The 15325-nt window shown below is 38.5% G+C and overlaps 1 protein-coding gene across 4 annotated transcripts in view; it reads left to right on the top strand.

Annotated features, from left to right (window-relative positions):
- GGNBP2 (gametogenetin binding protein 2) overlaps positions 1-14418 on the top strand; it is a gene marked incomplete at its 5' end in the record, with an annotated part of 32122 nt that extends 17704 nt beyond the window's left edge. For 2 of the 4 annotated variants that reach the window (XM_084239090.1, XM_084239088.1), the window contains 8 exons: positions 5322-5531; positions 6629-6803; positions 8408-8602; positions 10799-10946; positions 11395-11520; positions 11604-11752; positions 12264-12512; positions 14152-14418. In XM_084239090.1, coding sequence (XP_084095216.1) covers positions 5322-5531; positions 6629-6803; positions 8408-8602; positions 10799-10946; positions 11395-11520; positions 11604-11752; positions 12264-12512; positions 14152-14355 — 1456 coding nt within the window. In that variant the 3' untranslated portion in view covers positions 14356-14418. The remainder of the gene's footprint in view (positions 1-5321; positions 5532-6628; positions 6804-8407; positions 8603-10798; positions 10947-11394; positions 11521-11603; positions 11753-12263; positions 12513-14151) is intronic. The other 2 variants (XM_084239089.1, XM_084239087.1) reach the window with 1 other exon arrangement.
- Between the last annotated feature and the right edge of the window lie 907 nt (positions 14419-15325).

The raw sequence follows: 15325 nt of genomic DNA, 5'->3' as shown, positions 1-15325 counted from the left end.
ATACAAGAGCTGGGGTGTAGGCCAGAGGTGAGGGAGGGTGAGAGGATTCACCAGAGACAGTGGGGAGCAGAACAGATGCATCTACTAAAATACACTGCTGAGGAGAGCAGTGGGCGAGACAGGAGAGGTCTGCTGTCCCATGCTCCCTGGCTGGGATCGAACTTGTGCTGTAGTGGCTACTGATCGCTTCATAGTACTGCGACTTAACCCCTTGTGCTACCAGGGAGGCCCTCAGGTATTGTTTATTTCAGTTATTTTCCATTGAAAATGATTTCTCACGGCCTAAATATGTACCTTTTTGGCATTTATTTAGTGGACTTTTCTGAACATTTAATAAAGATTTGATAACACTAGTTAAGAAGTATTATGGCAGTACCTTATTAGGTAACACTAGTTAAATATTACAGTATAGTATATTATACATTATTAGACATGAAGTGTTAAGAAAGTGAAACCTTTTTTTTTCTTTATTTTCAAAGATTTATTTATACATACATGAACTGGGGGTACAGGCCAGAGGTACGACGGGGGCGGGGAGGGGGTGAGAGAATTCACCAGAGACAGAGTGGGGAGTAGACCAGGCAGATCTACTGAAATACACTACTGAGAGGAGCACTGGGTGAGACAGGAGAGGTCTGCTGCACCATGTGGTTCAGCTCCCTGGCCGGCTAGGGGATTGAACTCATGCTGCAGTGGCTGGCAATAGCTGGACAGCGCTGTCTTTAAACTCTGTACCACCAAGGAGGCCCCCAAAACCTTTTCTTTAAAAACATCTTTTTTTTTATTTATGTGCAAAGTTACCTTTGAAAATAGGAAAAATTGCTTTAATTCTTACAGCTTCCATATATTTTAAAAGTGCTGTTTATGCTTAAGTTACTTAAGATTATGTACAGTCAAACACATTAAGCTACTCTGAGGGTTTAAAGTTGTAATATAGGGGGAGAATGTTCATTTAAATTTTATTATTGGTACTTTATTATTGGTACATACCTGAAAATGTAAATTTAGAACCTGAATGTTCATGTCTCTTTCCCCCCATAAGAGGAATTTTTTTTTAAACTGTGTTAAAAAAGCACATAGCAGATTTAGCCTCTTAACAGTTTTCTTCAAGTATGCATTAACAGTTGTTAACTGTATATATTGTTGTACGGAAAATGTCCATAGAATTTTTTTCATCTTGTATGACTGAAATGATACCTATTAAATAGCAGCTCCCATTTACTCTGCCTCCCAATCTTGGCAACAATTATTCTATTTTCAGTTTCTAGGATTTGGATTACTTTCATTAATGCATATAGGTTGAGTCATGCAGTATTTTTTGTGTGTGTGTGATTGGTTTATTTCACTTAGTATAGTGTGTTCAAGGTTCATCTGTGTTGTAGCATATGACAGAATTTCCTTTTTTACAAGGCTGAATATTATATACTGCATTCATTTGTCAGTGCTCATACTTTTTTTTTTTTTAAGATTTATTTATTTTTTAATTTTTAAAAAAAAGATTTATTTATTTATTTATACAAGCACTGGGTACAGTCAGAAGCGCGGGAGGGTGAGAGAATTCACTAGAGCCAGAGCGGGGAACAGAACAGGCAGACTGATGAAGTACACTGCTGAGGGGAGCAGCGGGCATGGCAGGAGAGATCTGCGCGCCATGTGGGACCCTCACCGGCAGCCGGGGCTCGAACCGGCGCTGCAGAGTCTGCGGGCAGCTTTGCAGTCCAGCGCTCAACCACTGCGCCACCAGGGAGGCACAGTGCTCACACGTCTTGACAATTGTGAAAATGTGGCAGTGAACATGGGTGTACAGATCTCTCTTGGAACCTGCTTTCAGGTCTTTTGTGTTTTTTTTAAATTTATTTATGCATACAAGAACTGGGGTACAGGCCAGAGGTATGTGTGGGGGGGTGAGGATTCACCAGAGATGGAGTGGGGAACAGAACAGGCAGATTGACTGAAATACACTGCTGAGGGGAGCAGCAGGCGAGTCAGGAGAGTTCTGCTGCGCCATGTGGGTAGCTCCCTGGCCGGGGATTGAACTAGTGCTTCAGTGGCTGTGAATAGCTTCGTTGGTTGCGTCTTGACCCTTTGTGCCACCAGGGAGGCCGCTTTCAGTTCTTTTGGATCTGTACCCAGAAGTGGGATTGCTGGATCATTTGATAGTTACATTTTTAATCTTTCGAAGGAATGCTACACCATTTTTCAATTCCAACAACATTATGCAAGGGTTCTAATTTCTCTATGTACTTACCAATACTTGTTATTTTACTTTTGATATTGGCTATACCAATGGGTTTGAGGTGATAATTGTGTGGCTTTTATTTGCCTTTTCCTGATGATTAGTTCTGCTGAGCATCTTTCTATATACTTGTTAGCTATTTATGTATCTTCTTGGGAGAAATGTCTATTCAGGTATTTAACCTATTAAAAATATTTTTTAACTTGTTACTGAATTGTAGGGGTTCTTAATATAGTTTGGGTATTAACCTCTTATTTAAGTTTGTGGTTTGTAATACTTTCTCTATTCTGTAGATTGTCTTTTACTCTATTGTTTACTTTGCTATACAGCAGTTTTTAAGTTTTATTATTTTTTTAATGATTTTTAAAATTTTTTTACATCATTGTTCATTTTTAAACAATATTTGCTTCCCTCCTTCCCCTCAGGTGTAGTCCCCGTAGAGTTTCCTTCACCAGTGTACCTGTGCACCATCACCTCAGTCCCCAGCAGTTTTTAAGTTTAATGATGTCTCATTTGTGTATTTTTTGCTTTTGTTCTCTGTGCTTTGTTTTACATCCAAGAAATCACTGCCTCTTCCAAAGTCTTAATTTTGTTCTCCCCTCAGTTTTCTTCTAGTTTTATAGTTTCAGATGACAATACTTAAGTTTTTAATACATTCTGAGTTAATTTTTGTATATTTCTGTATTTTTTTTTAAAGATTTATTTATTTATTTATACAAGCACTGGGTACAGTCAGAGGCGCGGGAGGGTGAGAGAATTCACCAGAGCCAGAGCGGGGAGCAGAGCAGGCAGAAGGACTGAAGTACACTTCTGAGGGGAGCAGCGGGCGGCAGGAGAGGTCTGCGCGCCATGTGGGACCCTCCTCCGGTGGCCGGGGAGCAGCCGGGGATCGAACCGGCACCGCAGAGGCTGCGGGCAGCTTTGCAACCCAGCGCTTAACCGCTGCGCCACCGGGGAGGCCCCCTATTTCTGTATTTTTAAAGTATGAGTGACACACTTTACTTGAGAATATTATTGCTTCTCTTTCCAAGTAGGCTTACTTGAAAAACAGTAAGAAAAGAAAAAGTAAGTACGAGAAAAGCAGCTATTGGTCCAGAAAGATTACTGTATATGGTATTAATACATGGCAATATAAGGGTATACACTGTAGTAAGAAATGTATATCATAAATAATAGGAGCTCAAAAGAAATTGAATTCTAGTTAAGGCATTTTAGAAGACTTCTATAAAGATAAATATGATTTAGGCAAATGGAGTAGAAAGGAGTGGAGATGATGCCGAAGAAAAAGAAGCGTTTGAAGTAGAAAACACATCACTTACATTCAAAGTAATCCTTTGTATATATGGTGTCTCTGTGGGGGCATGATTGAGTGGAGGAAAGAACAGAGGGAGAGGTGAGTCTTGGGAAACAGGTTGGGTAAAAGAAGAAGTAACTTGAGTTTGTAGACAATGAGGAGGTTTATATTATGTTGAGGGTGAGATAATACAAATTCTTAAAAATTATTTTGGTGTGAGAGATGCATTAAGGCTAGGAAGACTGGAAGCAGAAAAAATAGTGATGATGAAGCTTTTTAAAAATTTGTCTAGGTAGTTTAAAGCAGGGCAGAGAAAATTGAAAAGAAGGGGATCTTCAAGAGATGTAAGAAAGATGGAATTGATGCTAGTTGACTCCACCCTTATAGGGGAGGGCCTAAAGAGAAGTGACATTGATTGAGGCTTCTATCCAGTGATTTTGTGAATGGTGGTGTCCTAAAGAGGAATGGAAAGGTGAATCAGTCTAATATGTTGCCTGTTGGACATATGTGATGTCCCCCATTTTTCAGTATGGATCTGACCCTCTGAGACAAGTACAGAGACTTGAATAGAGTTGTAGAGGTAAAGGACGTGTTGGCTGAAGTCATGAGAGTAGACGAGCTTAGCAAGGGAGATGAATTTAAATCTTAAGAGATCATAATTTCCTTGCCTCATCAAAGCCAGTCTTCTTAGAGAGCCAGTTATTAATATGGTGAGCCAGGTTTTTTCACCCAGTTTTTCCTTGTTTCAGAAATTCAAAAATAAACCAGATTTTTTTCTTTCTGATTGGACCGTGGCTTATGAAAGAAAATTTCTTTATCCTCTAGATTCATACACTCTACAGTTTTGTCACAGTATAGTAGACTTAAGTTTAAACCACATTTCTATGTATACATTATCTGTATTATGTCTGTGTTGAGAAACATGGATTTTTTTTGGAAGAAAAAACTTGACATTTTGAAATTTACCAGTAAATTAAAAATACATGTATCACTTTCCTGTTTTCCTTGCCTCTCCTCCTTTCCCACAGATGCTTAGCTAATGATGTATTAAGGAATTGTAATAAAAATTAGAATCAAGTTTTAACTAGCTGAATGTACCACCTATTTTCAGAGGGTGGAAAGAGAGGGATCCTGTGAGACTTTGGTTTGTAGCCTCTGTTGTTAATAGCTAAGCTGTACAAGTACTTGAAGTGGAGAAATCTACTAGTCCTTGACAACTAATATTATCTGGACATACATGCTTTATGAGCTAAGGTATATATCTACCTCATTCTTTTAGGGCTTGTACTCCTCTGGTTTAAACATAAGCTGTAAGTGGAGATCTCGGTATAATTATGTAAATTCTGAATTAGTATTTATCGTAAATGTATATGTTCTCTTTAAACAATTTTTTTTAAAGATTTTACTTTTATTTATGCATACAAGAACTAGGGTGTAGGCCAGAAGTGCAGAGGGTGAGAGGATTCACCAGAGACAGAGTGAGGAGCAGAACAGGTGGATCTATTGACTGCGGAGGGCAAGACAGGAGAGGTCTGCTGTGCTTTGTGGGTTAGCTCCCTTGCTGGGCATCAGACTCATGCCACAGTGGCTGGTGATAGCTTGATAGCATTGAGACTTTCCCCTGTGCCACCAGGGAGGCCCCCATGTGAATGTTTTTAATAGGTGTCTGGAGGCTTTTGTTTTTTTTAATATTCAGGATGGGATTATAGTGTCATCTTCTAGTACACTGTTACATGCCCTATGAAATAATTACGTATCAGTTCTTAATTTTGAGCTTTTTCTTCTCAACAGGTTTTGCACTGATTGCAAAAATAAAGTCCTCAGAGCATACAATATCCTTATTGGTGAACTTGATTGCAGCAAAGAGAAGGGCTACTGTGCTGCACTTTATGAAGGCTTGCGGTGCTGTCCACATGAACGACATATACATGTTTGCTGTGAAACAGATTTTATTGCACATCTTTTGGGTCGTGCTGAGCCAGAGTTCGCAGGAGGGTATGAGTATGTAATTTGCTAGAATGGGTTATCTAGCGCTTTGCTTCATTTTATTCCTGAAAGTTTATTTCCATCACTTCTGCCTCAGTATATATGATTATCAATTAAAAGTGTGCCTATAAAATTTTTGCTTTCTTTAACATATACATTTCTTAATTGTACAAAAGTAGGGAGAAAGTATTCTGTGGTGTTTGGTTTAGTCCTCTGCTTGTTGCTTGAAGTAGGTGGCAGGCTTCTTTTGGCTTTCATTACTGGAAACTATCATTTTCATTTGAAAATGATTAGAAGGGATTTTCCCATCTTCATCCATGCATTTCCACTTATAAATTTTGTTTGTAGTGATGGTTTTTGCATTGGAAGTGAGGTCTTTGCAGCAGGAGGTTAAGAAATGCTTATATTGGATGTAATTCATGAACTGTGTATTTTTTTATTATTAAATAGGAACCTAAAATTTTATCTCAGGCTTTGTGAAAATAAAATCAGAAAAAGTTCTTCATAGAATAAATCAAACTAATTTTCCTTTGTGTTTTGTGTACCAACTCTCCCTTGAGTCCCTACTTTCTGTTAGGCCTTTGGGAATATAAAGATATTTTTTATGATAAGTTTGTGAACATGTCTACTGAAGACTGGCCTAAAGGCATTCTGCCTGTGATTGAAACACTTTGGTGTTGCCTTCTGCATTTCCTCTCAAAAGGGGAATAAAAAAAACCCAAATAGGTAGTTGCTATAATTGGAAGATGAAAAGAACTGTTATGTCTACTATGAGCTGGACACTATATGTGCTTCTGAAGTGAGCACAGGACCCTTGCATATGACTGTTTTGTGCTAAGAAAATCGTCTCATTAGGGCCAGTTCCTGAATTACCTTATTTTTAGGAAAATTAAGACTTGAGTTCTACCTGCATGTGTATATCTCATTGTTAGATAAATGTGTGTTTGCATATCTGTATGCACATTGAGTTTGGATTTGTAACATTCTCATTATTAGGTTTTTAATAAGTATGCAGATTGTGTTTAAAACCTGAATTTGCAGACGTGTTATCCATCCTTTACTGTTTCAGTTAAGGGTATTAGGAATTATATGTGATCTATTCTCCTTTATAGGCGAAGAGAAAGACATGCTAAGACAATAGATATAGCTCAAGAAGAAGTTTTGACTTGCTTGGGAATTCATCTTTATGAAAGACTACATCGAATCTGGCAGAAACTACGAGCAGAGGAGCAGACGTGGCAGATGCTCTTCTACCTTGGTGTTGACGCTTTACGCAAGAGTTTTGAGGTGAGAACAGTGGGTTGCTTCGTTGTTCAAGATTGCGTGGTCAGATTATTGGGCTGAATCTTAATGTAAGCCTCCAGTGTGGCCTTGGCCTCAGTTGTGATTCACTGATACATCATCAAGGTCTTTGGGAGCTTGGGAGAGGGGTTTCCTGGCAAACTGATTAGAAGTTTGGATTTTTCTTTGTTTTCTGCTGGTCTTGGTTTTTAGGTTTTCTTAGAGTAGAAAATTGAAACTGGTGACTATTTAACAAGATGGTACTATGAAACATAACTAATGCAAAGTTAAAAGGAGCCCAAAAAGAAGTAACAAAAGTATTTTTTTACAAGCACAATGATTGATGGTCACTCTTTCTGGGCTTAGTGCTTATGGTTTAGTGACTTTTTTTTTTTTTTCAATTATACTCTGTAGAATATGAATTTTTGACTAGTAAATATATTGTTCTATTCTAGGGGGTGGTTGTCAATTCTTTAACTAGATTATCAGTCCCTTTTGAGGATGGTATGGAAACTATAATACCTTTCTTTTTAGAAGACCATACATGAATTTCAAATACTCTTCTGGGGAGTCTTTAGATTTGGACTAGCTCTTGCTGAACAGATTTTTTTATTTTACATTTTAAAAGGACAAGTGTATTAGGAAAAGGAGAAAAAGAGGCACCTGCATAGTCATAGGTGGACTGGGAAACTGGCTTAAACAGATTTCTTTATTCCTTTTCTATGTATAAAAGTAGTGTCTTCAATAGCACTATGAAGCTATCCGCAGCCACTGCAGCATGAGTTTGCTCCCTGGCCAGGGAGGTGACCCACATGATGCTGCAGACCTCTCCTGAATGGCCCGCTGCTCCCCTCAGCAGTGTATTTCAGTCAGTCTGCCTGTTCTGTTCCCTACTCTTGTCTCTGGTGAATCCTCTTACCCCCACATCTCTGGCTTGTACCCCAGTTCTTGTATGCATAAATAAATAAATCTTTAAAAAAAATACAAGTAGTGTCTTCAGAAACTTAGATCATTTGATCAGGTTGAATAGTTTTCTCATTGTGTGAAGAAAGAAATGAGTGTGTACATTGCTGTGTTAAAATTCTGATTTTTTTTTAAGATTTATGTATTTATGCATACAAGGCCAGAGGGGTGTGTGGGGGGGGAGGTGAGAGGACTCACCAGGGAGAGTGGGGAGCAGAACAGGTGGATCTCCTGAAATACACTGCTGAGGGGAGCAGTGGGCGAGACAGGAGAGGTCTGTTGCACCATGTGAGTTAGCTCCCTGGCTGGCTTGGGGATCAAACTCATGCTGTAGTGGCTTCAGATAGCTTCATAGTGCTGAGACTTAATAACCCTTGCACCACCAGGGAGGCCCCCAAAATTTTGATTTTTTAATGGTTTGGGATAGGAGTGTGTGTAATTATACCTTTATCATTGGGTTTAGTTGTATATTGACTTCCTGAGTAGGATTTAAGACTGTCATCATTTACGGTACTAAAATTTGAAGTATTTTGTGGGGATTACTGCAATGCCAGTTTTAGTGTATGTGGTATTTTAAATTCACAATTGAGAATTTCCATGGAAACTAAAGGAAGGTTTGATCAATTTGCTCTTTGTTTTTACATTAGATGACTGTTGAAAAAGTACAGGGTATTAGCCGATTAGAACAACTTTGTGAGGAATTTTCAGAAGAGGAACGAGTAAGAGAACTCAAGCAAGAAAAGAAACGCCAAAAACGAAAGAATAGACGAAAAAATAAATGTGTATGTGATATTCCTACTCCCTTACAACCAGCGGATGAAAAAGAAGTAAGCCAAGAGAAGGTAGTATTGCTTCATATTAACTCACCTGTGTATTATACTGCTTTGGATAGAAATATTGCTTTTTGTTAGGTTTGGGCATTTTTACTAAGCTCTTGCAGAAATGTGAGCTCCTGCAGTTTGTATACTGTACTCTGTGTATGCCAAAATACCTAATGTCATGTTTGTTTTATAAAGACAATGTTGGTTTTTTTCTTTTTAACTGACTTTAGTTTGTACTGATAGGCAGAGTCCAAATGTGGAAAGTTACCTCCTGTTATGACTTAGAACAGTTCTCAGCTTTTTGGTGTTAGGACTCATTTGCATTCTTAAAAATTGAGATAACCGGGCCTCCCCGGTGGCGCAGCAGTTGAGCGCTGGGTTGCGAGGCTGCCCGCCGCCTCCGCAGCGCCAGTTCGATCCCCGGCTGCTCCCCAGCCACCGGAGGAGGGTCCCACGTGGCGCGCAGACCTCTCCTGCCGCCCGCTGCTCCCCTCAGCAGTGTACTTCGGTCCTTCTGCCTGCTCTGCTCCCCGCTCTGGCTCTGGTGAATTCTTTCACCCTCCCGCGCTTCTGACTGTACCCAGTGCTTGTATAAATAATAAATAAATGAATCTTTTTTAAAAAAAAAAATTGAGATAACCAATGAGCTTTTTTGGTAAGTATTTTCCAAAAGAAAAAAAAAGGAGAGAAGGGTGGCATTATTTTGCATTTTTCATAAATCTCTTTACTGTTTGGTTTAAAAAGTTTCAGGTGGATTCTCATATCTGCTCTATAGTCAGTCAGTTTTCAGATGTTTCCCATGATTGAAACATGTGAGAAAGGTCTGGCTTCACACAGATACAATGTATATGTATATGTAGGAGTATTTTAATATTGAAATTATTAACTCTCCAGACAATTGCAGCTGTTCTTTGGTACTCAACAAGGGGTAGTTTATTAAAGATTAGTTGCAATGTGGAACTTGAGACCTTATCAGTGACCTTTACATATGCTGTTAAATAAAATCCATTGGCTTGTGTTGTATTTTGAATAGATCTATTACTAATACATGATTATGGATCTTCCCAGAGAGTCACAGCTCGTTACGTAATATCTGACAGCCATTAAAATCAACACTGATTTCATCAAGAGAATCTTTACTATTGGGAAGCTTCAAGCTCGCTATGCTTGCATATGCAAGTTCTGAAAATTCTTATTATAGTTTGAAAGTTTGAATTTTATCAGTGACAATTTCACTTGGTCAGAGGGACTGACTTCATTCGTTTTTGAGAAAATGTCTTTTAAATATCCAAGTCTCAATAACCTTAGTTCGTCTTTCACTCTTTAAAATAAAATTGATACTCCAGGAAAACAGCTAGTTCACCTTGCAGTTTACACATTTGCAAAGGTATTCTTCCTTGAGACAGCCATTGTACTTTGGTATACAGTAGAAGTGCTTTTGTCTCACTTTCCATTTTTTCATATAGACTGTTAAAAAGACATCTATCTACTCATGGGTAGATACTTATTTTTCACAGCCTGCTATTTGGTGAAATATTTTTATTTCCTCACTTGCTTGACAGGTGTGTACTACAGTGATAGTACATGTTAGTTGCCATTGTTAGTACACTGCCTTGATTTGTGCTAAAGCACAACTTTTCCCACCATTCATTTTGTACCACCAGTGTATTTGTATTAATATTATGCTGAAAATAATTTTTTTAAGATATTTATTTATTTATTTATACAAGAACTGGGGTACAGGCCAGATGTGCGGGAGGGTGAGAGGATTCACCAGAGACAGAGTGGGGAACAGAACAGGCAGACTGACGAAATACACTGCTGAGGGGAGCAGTAGGCGTGACAGGAGAGGTCTGCCGTGCCATGTGGGACCCTCGCTGGCGGGCTGGGATGGAATCAGCACTGCAGAGGCTGTGGATAGCTTCACAGTGCTGCGCTCAACCGCCTGCACCACCAGGGGAGGACCTGAAAAAAATTTTGATCTACCACTGGAGTCAGCAGATCACACTTTGAAACATGCTATCCTACACATACCTAATACCATTAACTCCTGGTTTTAGTGGTTTGTAGTCTCACAGTGAATTAAATTGGTGAATTTTCATGAACTTGTTTTCAAAATGTTAACCTCATAACTCCTATCTTGTTGGTTAATGATAAGAAAAATTAAATGTAATTGTTATGAAGGTATTTACTATTTCTTAATGTTGATCCTTAAAGGAAACAGACTTCATAGAAAACAGCTGCAAAGCCTGTGGCAGCACTGAAGATGGTAATAGCTGCGTAGAAGTGATTGTTACCAATGAAAATACATCATGTACCTGTCCTAGCAGTGGCAATCTTTTGGGGTCCCCTAAAATAAAGAAAGGTAAATGCAGTTTTTATTATTTATTTTTTATATATATATAATAATAATTATAGTTTTAAAAAATTCCAGTGTAATTGTTATATAACAATTTTAGTTTCAGAAGTATAATGATTTGGCATCTGTGTATAAATTAACTTTTAAGTCCATTCTTTCTTTTAAATTTAAGGGTTTTAAAAGATTCTATAATCTTAAAATTTAGGAACTGCTTTATTGCCCCAAGAATATCATATACTTTAGTGAGATAGTTACAATTTCCTTTTTCATTATGGTGTCTGATTTGTTGTTATTTGACCCAAAAAATCTATAAATACTTAATTGTATTTTTATTATATATTTATATTATTAATTTGCTTTCTACTTTTAGTTTTGAAATTTTTCCCAGTTGGTTCACTTTATTAAATATAGTTACTGGTATGTTAATTGTGACTCCAACCTGATTTATTTTCAGGCTTATCTCCACACTGTAATGGTAGTGATTGTGGATATTCATCTAGCATGGAAGGGAGTGAAACAGGTTCTCGGGAGGGTTCGGATGTTGCGTGCACTGAAGGCATTTGTAATCATGACGAACATGGTAGGTTGAGATTAAACTTCCCAAATATTTCTCCTACATTGCTGATTTAGAGCATATAAATAAGAAATTACCGATGTTTTTAGGTGATGACTCCTGTGTTCATCATTGTGAAGACAAAGAGGATGATGGTGATAGTTGTGTTGAATGTTGGGCAAATTCTGAAGAGAACACCACCAAAGGAAAAAATAAAAAGAAGAAAAAGAAAAGCAAGATGCTGAAATGTGATGAACATGTAAGAGTCATAAGTTGTGTTCTTAAATCTTTGCTATTGAGGGGAGATCAACCCATTTTCTTTGGAGTGGTAAATGTGCAGCTTCAGTTGCTGGGATTTAGATTTTAGAATCAGTACTTATCTTGTGATGTGTGTGTATGTGTATCTCTGTAATGTGGCCTTTCGTCTGACAGTCATGTGTGTCAAATCCAATTCATTCTCTTCATAATAACTTCAAATTTATCAGCTGCGTAATCTTGAACAGTTTTCTTTTTTTTAGTTTTCCCATCTATAAAATAGAGGTAATAGTCCCAATCAGATTAGAATCTATGAAGATGAAATGGGATTATATCTCGATGGGTTAGCATAGAACCCAGCATTATGTGTAATGATCTTACAAACTCAGTTGCTGCTGTTACTCAGTATTCCTTCTAAAAGGTTAACACTCTGCCCAGGCTTTTTATTTTCTTTGAAGAATATTTGCTCTTAGTTCCTCCCTGTTTATCTGGGAAATCCTTTACTGTGGTTTCAGATTCAAAAGCTTGGAAGCTGTATTACAGATCCAGGTAATCGAGAGACCTCAGGAAACACCGTGCACACAGTGTTTCACCGCGACAAGACCAAAGATGCACATCCTGAAAGCTGTTGCAGCTCTGAAAAGGGTGGGCAACCACTGCCTTGGTTTGAGCATAGGAAAAGTGTACCACAGTTTGCAGAACCCACGGAAACGTCATTTGGTCCTGATTCTGGAAAAGGTGCCAAGAGCTTAGTTGAACTCCTTGTAAGTAAGCCATGACATCTCCTAGATAACTCTTTGTTCATTTGGGTAGACAATATTTGTGGGTTTAAAGTGAGCAGTAGGGTAGGCTTTTAAGAAAGTATGGGCAGTATTTCGTTCTTGATTTCATTTCTGCTCTTCTGCTCTTGGTTTATGCTGTTGCTCTATCACATTTCTTTGTCCCCCTATGTCTCAAAGGTAAAGGGACTAGTTGGGAGAGAAGAATAGAGTTAGCAGAATGTTCAAGATTCTGCCCATTGAAGAGGGTTATTATAAGCAATCTGCCTTCCTGTGTGGCAACCTTTCCAGACTAGGAAAGAATAAAGAATCTGAATGAGAGTCCATTTTCTAGGTTATTTCTTCTAGATGTCAAGTAGGTTAAATCTTACCAGGATTTGGAAAATCTTTTAGAATTTACTCCAATTATTGATACTTTAGATGAGTTATTCCTGATTTTAAGTAATCTAGTCCACAGTTTGTGTGAGGCTTGGAGGAAAGAGAAGGAAGATGGGTGGTATTTTTTCTATGGTAATTAGTATCCTGCTGGAACCAAATCCTTTTGAATACTAGGGTTTTTTTTCCCCCCTTTTTATATAGTTGTAAAGTTTAATGATGATACTTTATAAGTTTTATAAGTTATATTTTACTTAATTTTCAACATAGGGCTAGTTAAAATAAGTTGGTTATTTAAAATGTGGTAACTAGGGCCTCCCCGTGGCGCAGTGGTTGAGCGCTGGGTTGCAAAGCTGCCCGCGGCCTCTGCGGCGCCCGTTCGATCCCCGGCTGCTCCCCAGCCACCGGAGGAGGATCCCACATGGCGCGCAGACCTCTCCTGCCACCCGCTGCTCCCCTCAGCAGTGTACTTCCGTCCTTCTGCCTGCTCTGCTCCCCGCTCTGGCTCTGGTGAATTCTCTCACCCTCCCGCGCTTCTGACTGTACCCAGTGCTTGTATAAACAAAACAAACAAACAAATATAATAAATAAATAAATAAAAACATGCCTCTATTAAAAAAAAAATGTGGTAACTAGTTGTAACCATCTAATTAGTTACTATTTTTTTCAACATAGCTTTTTTTTTTTTTTTTTTAAAGATTTATTTGTGCATAAAAGAACTGGGATACAGGCCAGAGGTGTGGGGGCGGGGGAGGTGAGAGGATTCACCATTTAGAGTGGGGAACAGAACAGTCAGACTGACTGAAACACACTGCTGAGGGGAGCAGCGGGAGAGACAGGAGAGGTCTGCTGTGCCATGTGGGTTGCTCCCTGGTTGGCCGGGAATCGAACTTTCCTGCAGAGGCTGTGGATAGCTTCACAGTGCTGTGCTTAACCCTTTGCGCCACCATGGAGGCCCTAATTAGTTACTTTTTAAAGATAAAGGTATATTGGTTGTCTGCTAGGTTATTGACATCCAGGGCAAATTATAGAAGTAGAGTTTTAAAACCAGGTTGGATTGGGTTTTATTCTTTCTTGTCCTTCCTGGGACAGAATGACATGATGCTTATTCTGTCAACATTCCAATTCAAGGCCTTTATGTGAGTGAAGTGAAACTGAAAAGGTAGCTGCTTTAATTTTCAGCTATTCTCCATCAGCATAGCATTGTGCATTCTTAAGTCATAGTCTTAACTACTGTTTTAATTTGCAGGATGAGTCCGAATGTACTTCAGATGAGGAAATCTTTATTTCACAAGATGAAATACAGTCATTTATGGCTAATAACCAGTCTTTCTACAGCAATAGAGAACAATACCGACAGCATCTGAAGGAGAAATTTAATAAATACTGCCGCTTAAATGATCACAAGAGGCCCATTTGTAGTGGCTGGTTGACAACTGCTGGAGCAAATTAAATAAATAAAATAGCTCTGTCTTTCAATGAAACACTCAAGATGACTACTGCGCCTTCTCTTTCAAAAAAAAAAAACTCTTAATTTAGTGACATATGGCAAAATTTTATCTTAAATCAATGTGATTCGTTCTTGTTTTGGGAGACGGTGGAGGTAACCTCATTAGTTCTTTCTTCAGGCTTGTGTCTTTAGTTGCGTGCTGCGCAGGCCTGCCATATGATTTAAGCCATCTCTTTTCATTAAATGTTTCTCTTCCTGTGAGACTTTACTAAAGCAACTTAGTGGCAAAAAGTAATGTTGTACTTATACTTCTGTACAGAAATGACAATGAGCTGAATATATGGTTTTACAAAGTAGACATCCACTTGCAAAATGTTTGGATGTAATGTTAAAGCGCAATGTGCAAAATTTAAAATAAAGAATATTTATTAATATGCATAGTAAAATTTGGTGTACATGTTTCTACTTACTGTGTGGCAGTATTTTTTTGCCACTTGTGGACTTGGTACTTGGCCAATGTTGATGTTAGAGAGGATGAAGAGCAGATGAGGATAGATAGTTGAAGGCAAACTTCTTCCCTTCATCAGTGTTGACAACTAAGAAAAGCAATTTCCAGACTTCTGTTTTGAAAGGATGATTGTGCCACAATACCTTGAAATACTGGCTGTCTTCCTCCTGAGACTTTTAACTGCTCTTTATGTTAAAAGATACCTGGTACATAACACAAAGCACATTAAATTCAGAGGTTCATATTGACCTTTGAATGAAGAATAAAAATACAACTTGGCAGATTTTCAACCAAGGGGTGACTGTTAAGTAATTACTCAGCATGTGGACCCGGGATCAGAAGGCTGCACTGAGAGCTAACCACTTTGCGGTCTGTGTAAGTGCATGTTCCTTATCTGGTTTCCAACAATAAAGTCACTCACTATGGCATTACATTTTACTGCTTTCACAAGCTGTCTGAGTACTG

This window comes from Talpa europaea, assembly GCF_964194135.1.
Source record: "Talpa europaea genome assembly, chromosome: 7".
NCBI lineage: Eukaryota > Metazoa > Chordata > Mammalia > Eulipotyphla > Talpidae > Talpa > Talpa europaea.
The sequence above is the reverse complement of the archived record's forward strand: the minus strand, read 5'-3'. Positions and strand labels throughout refer to the sequence as shown.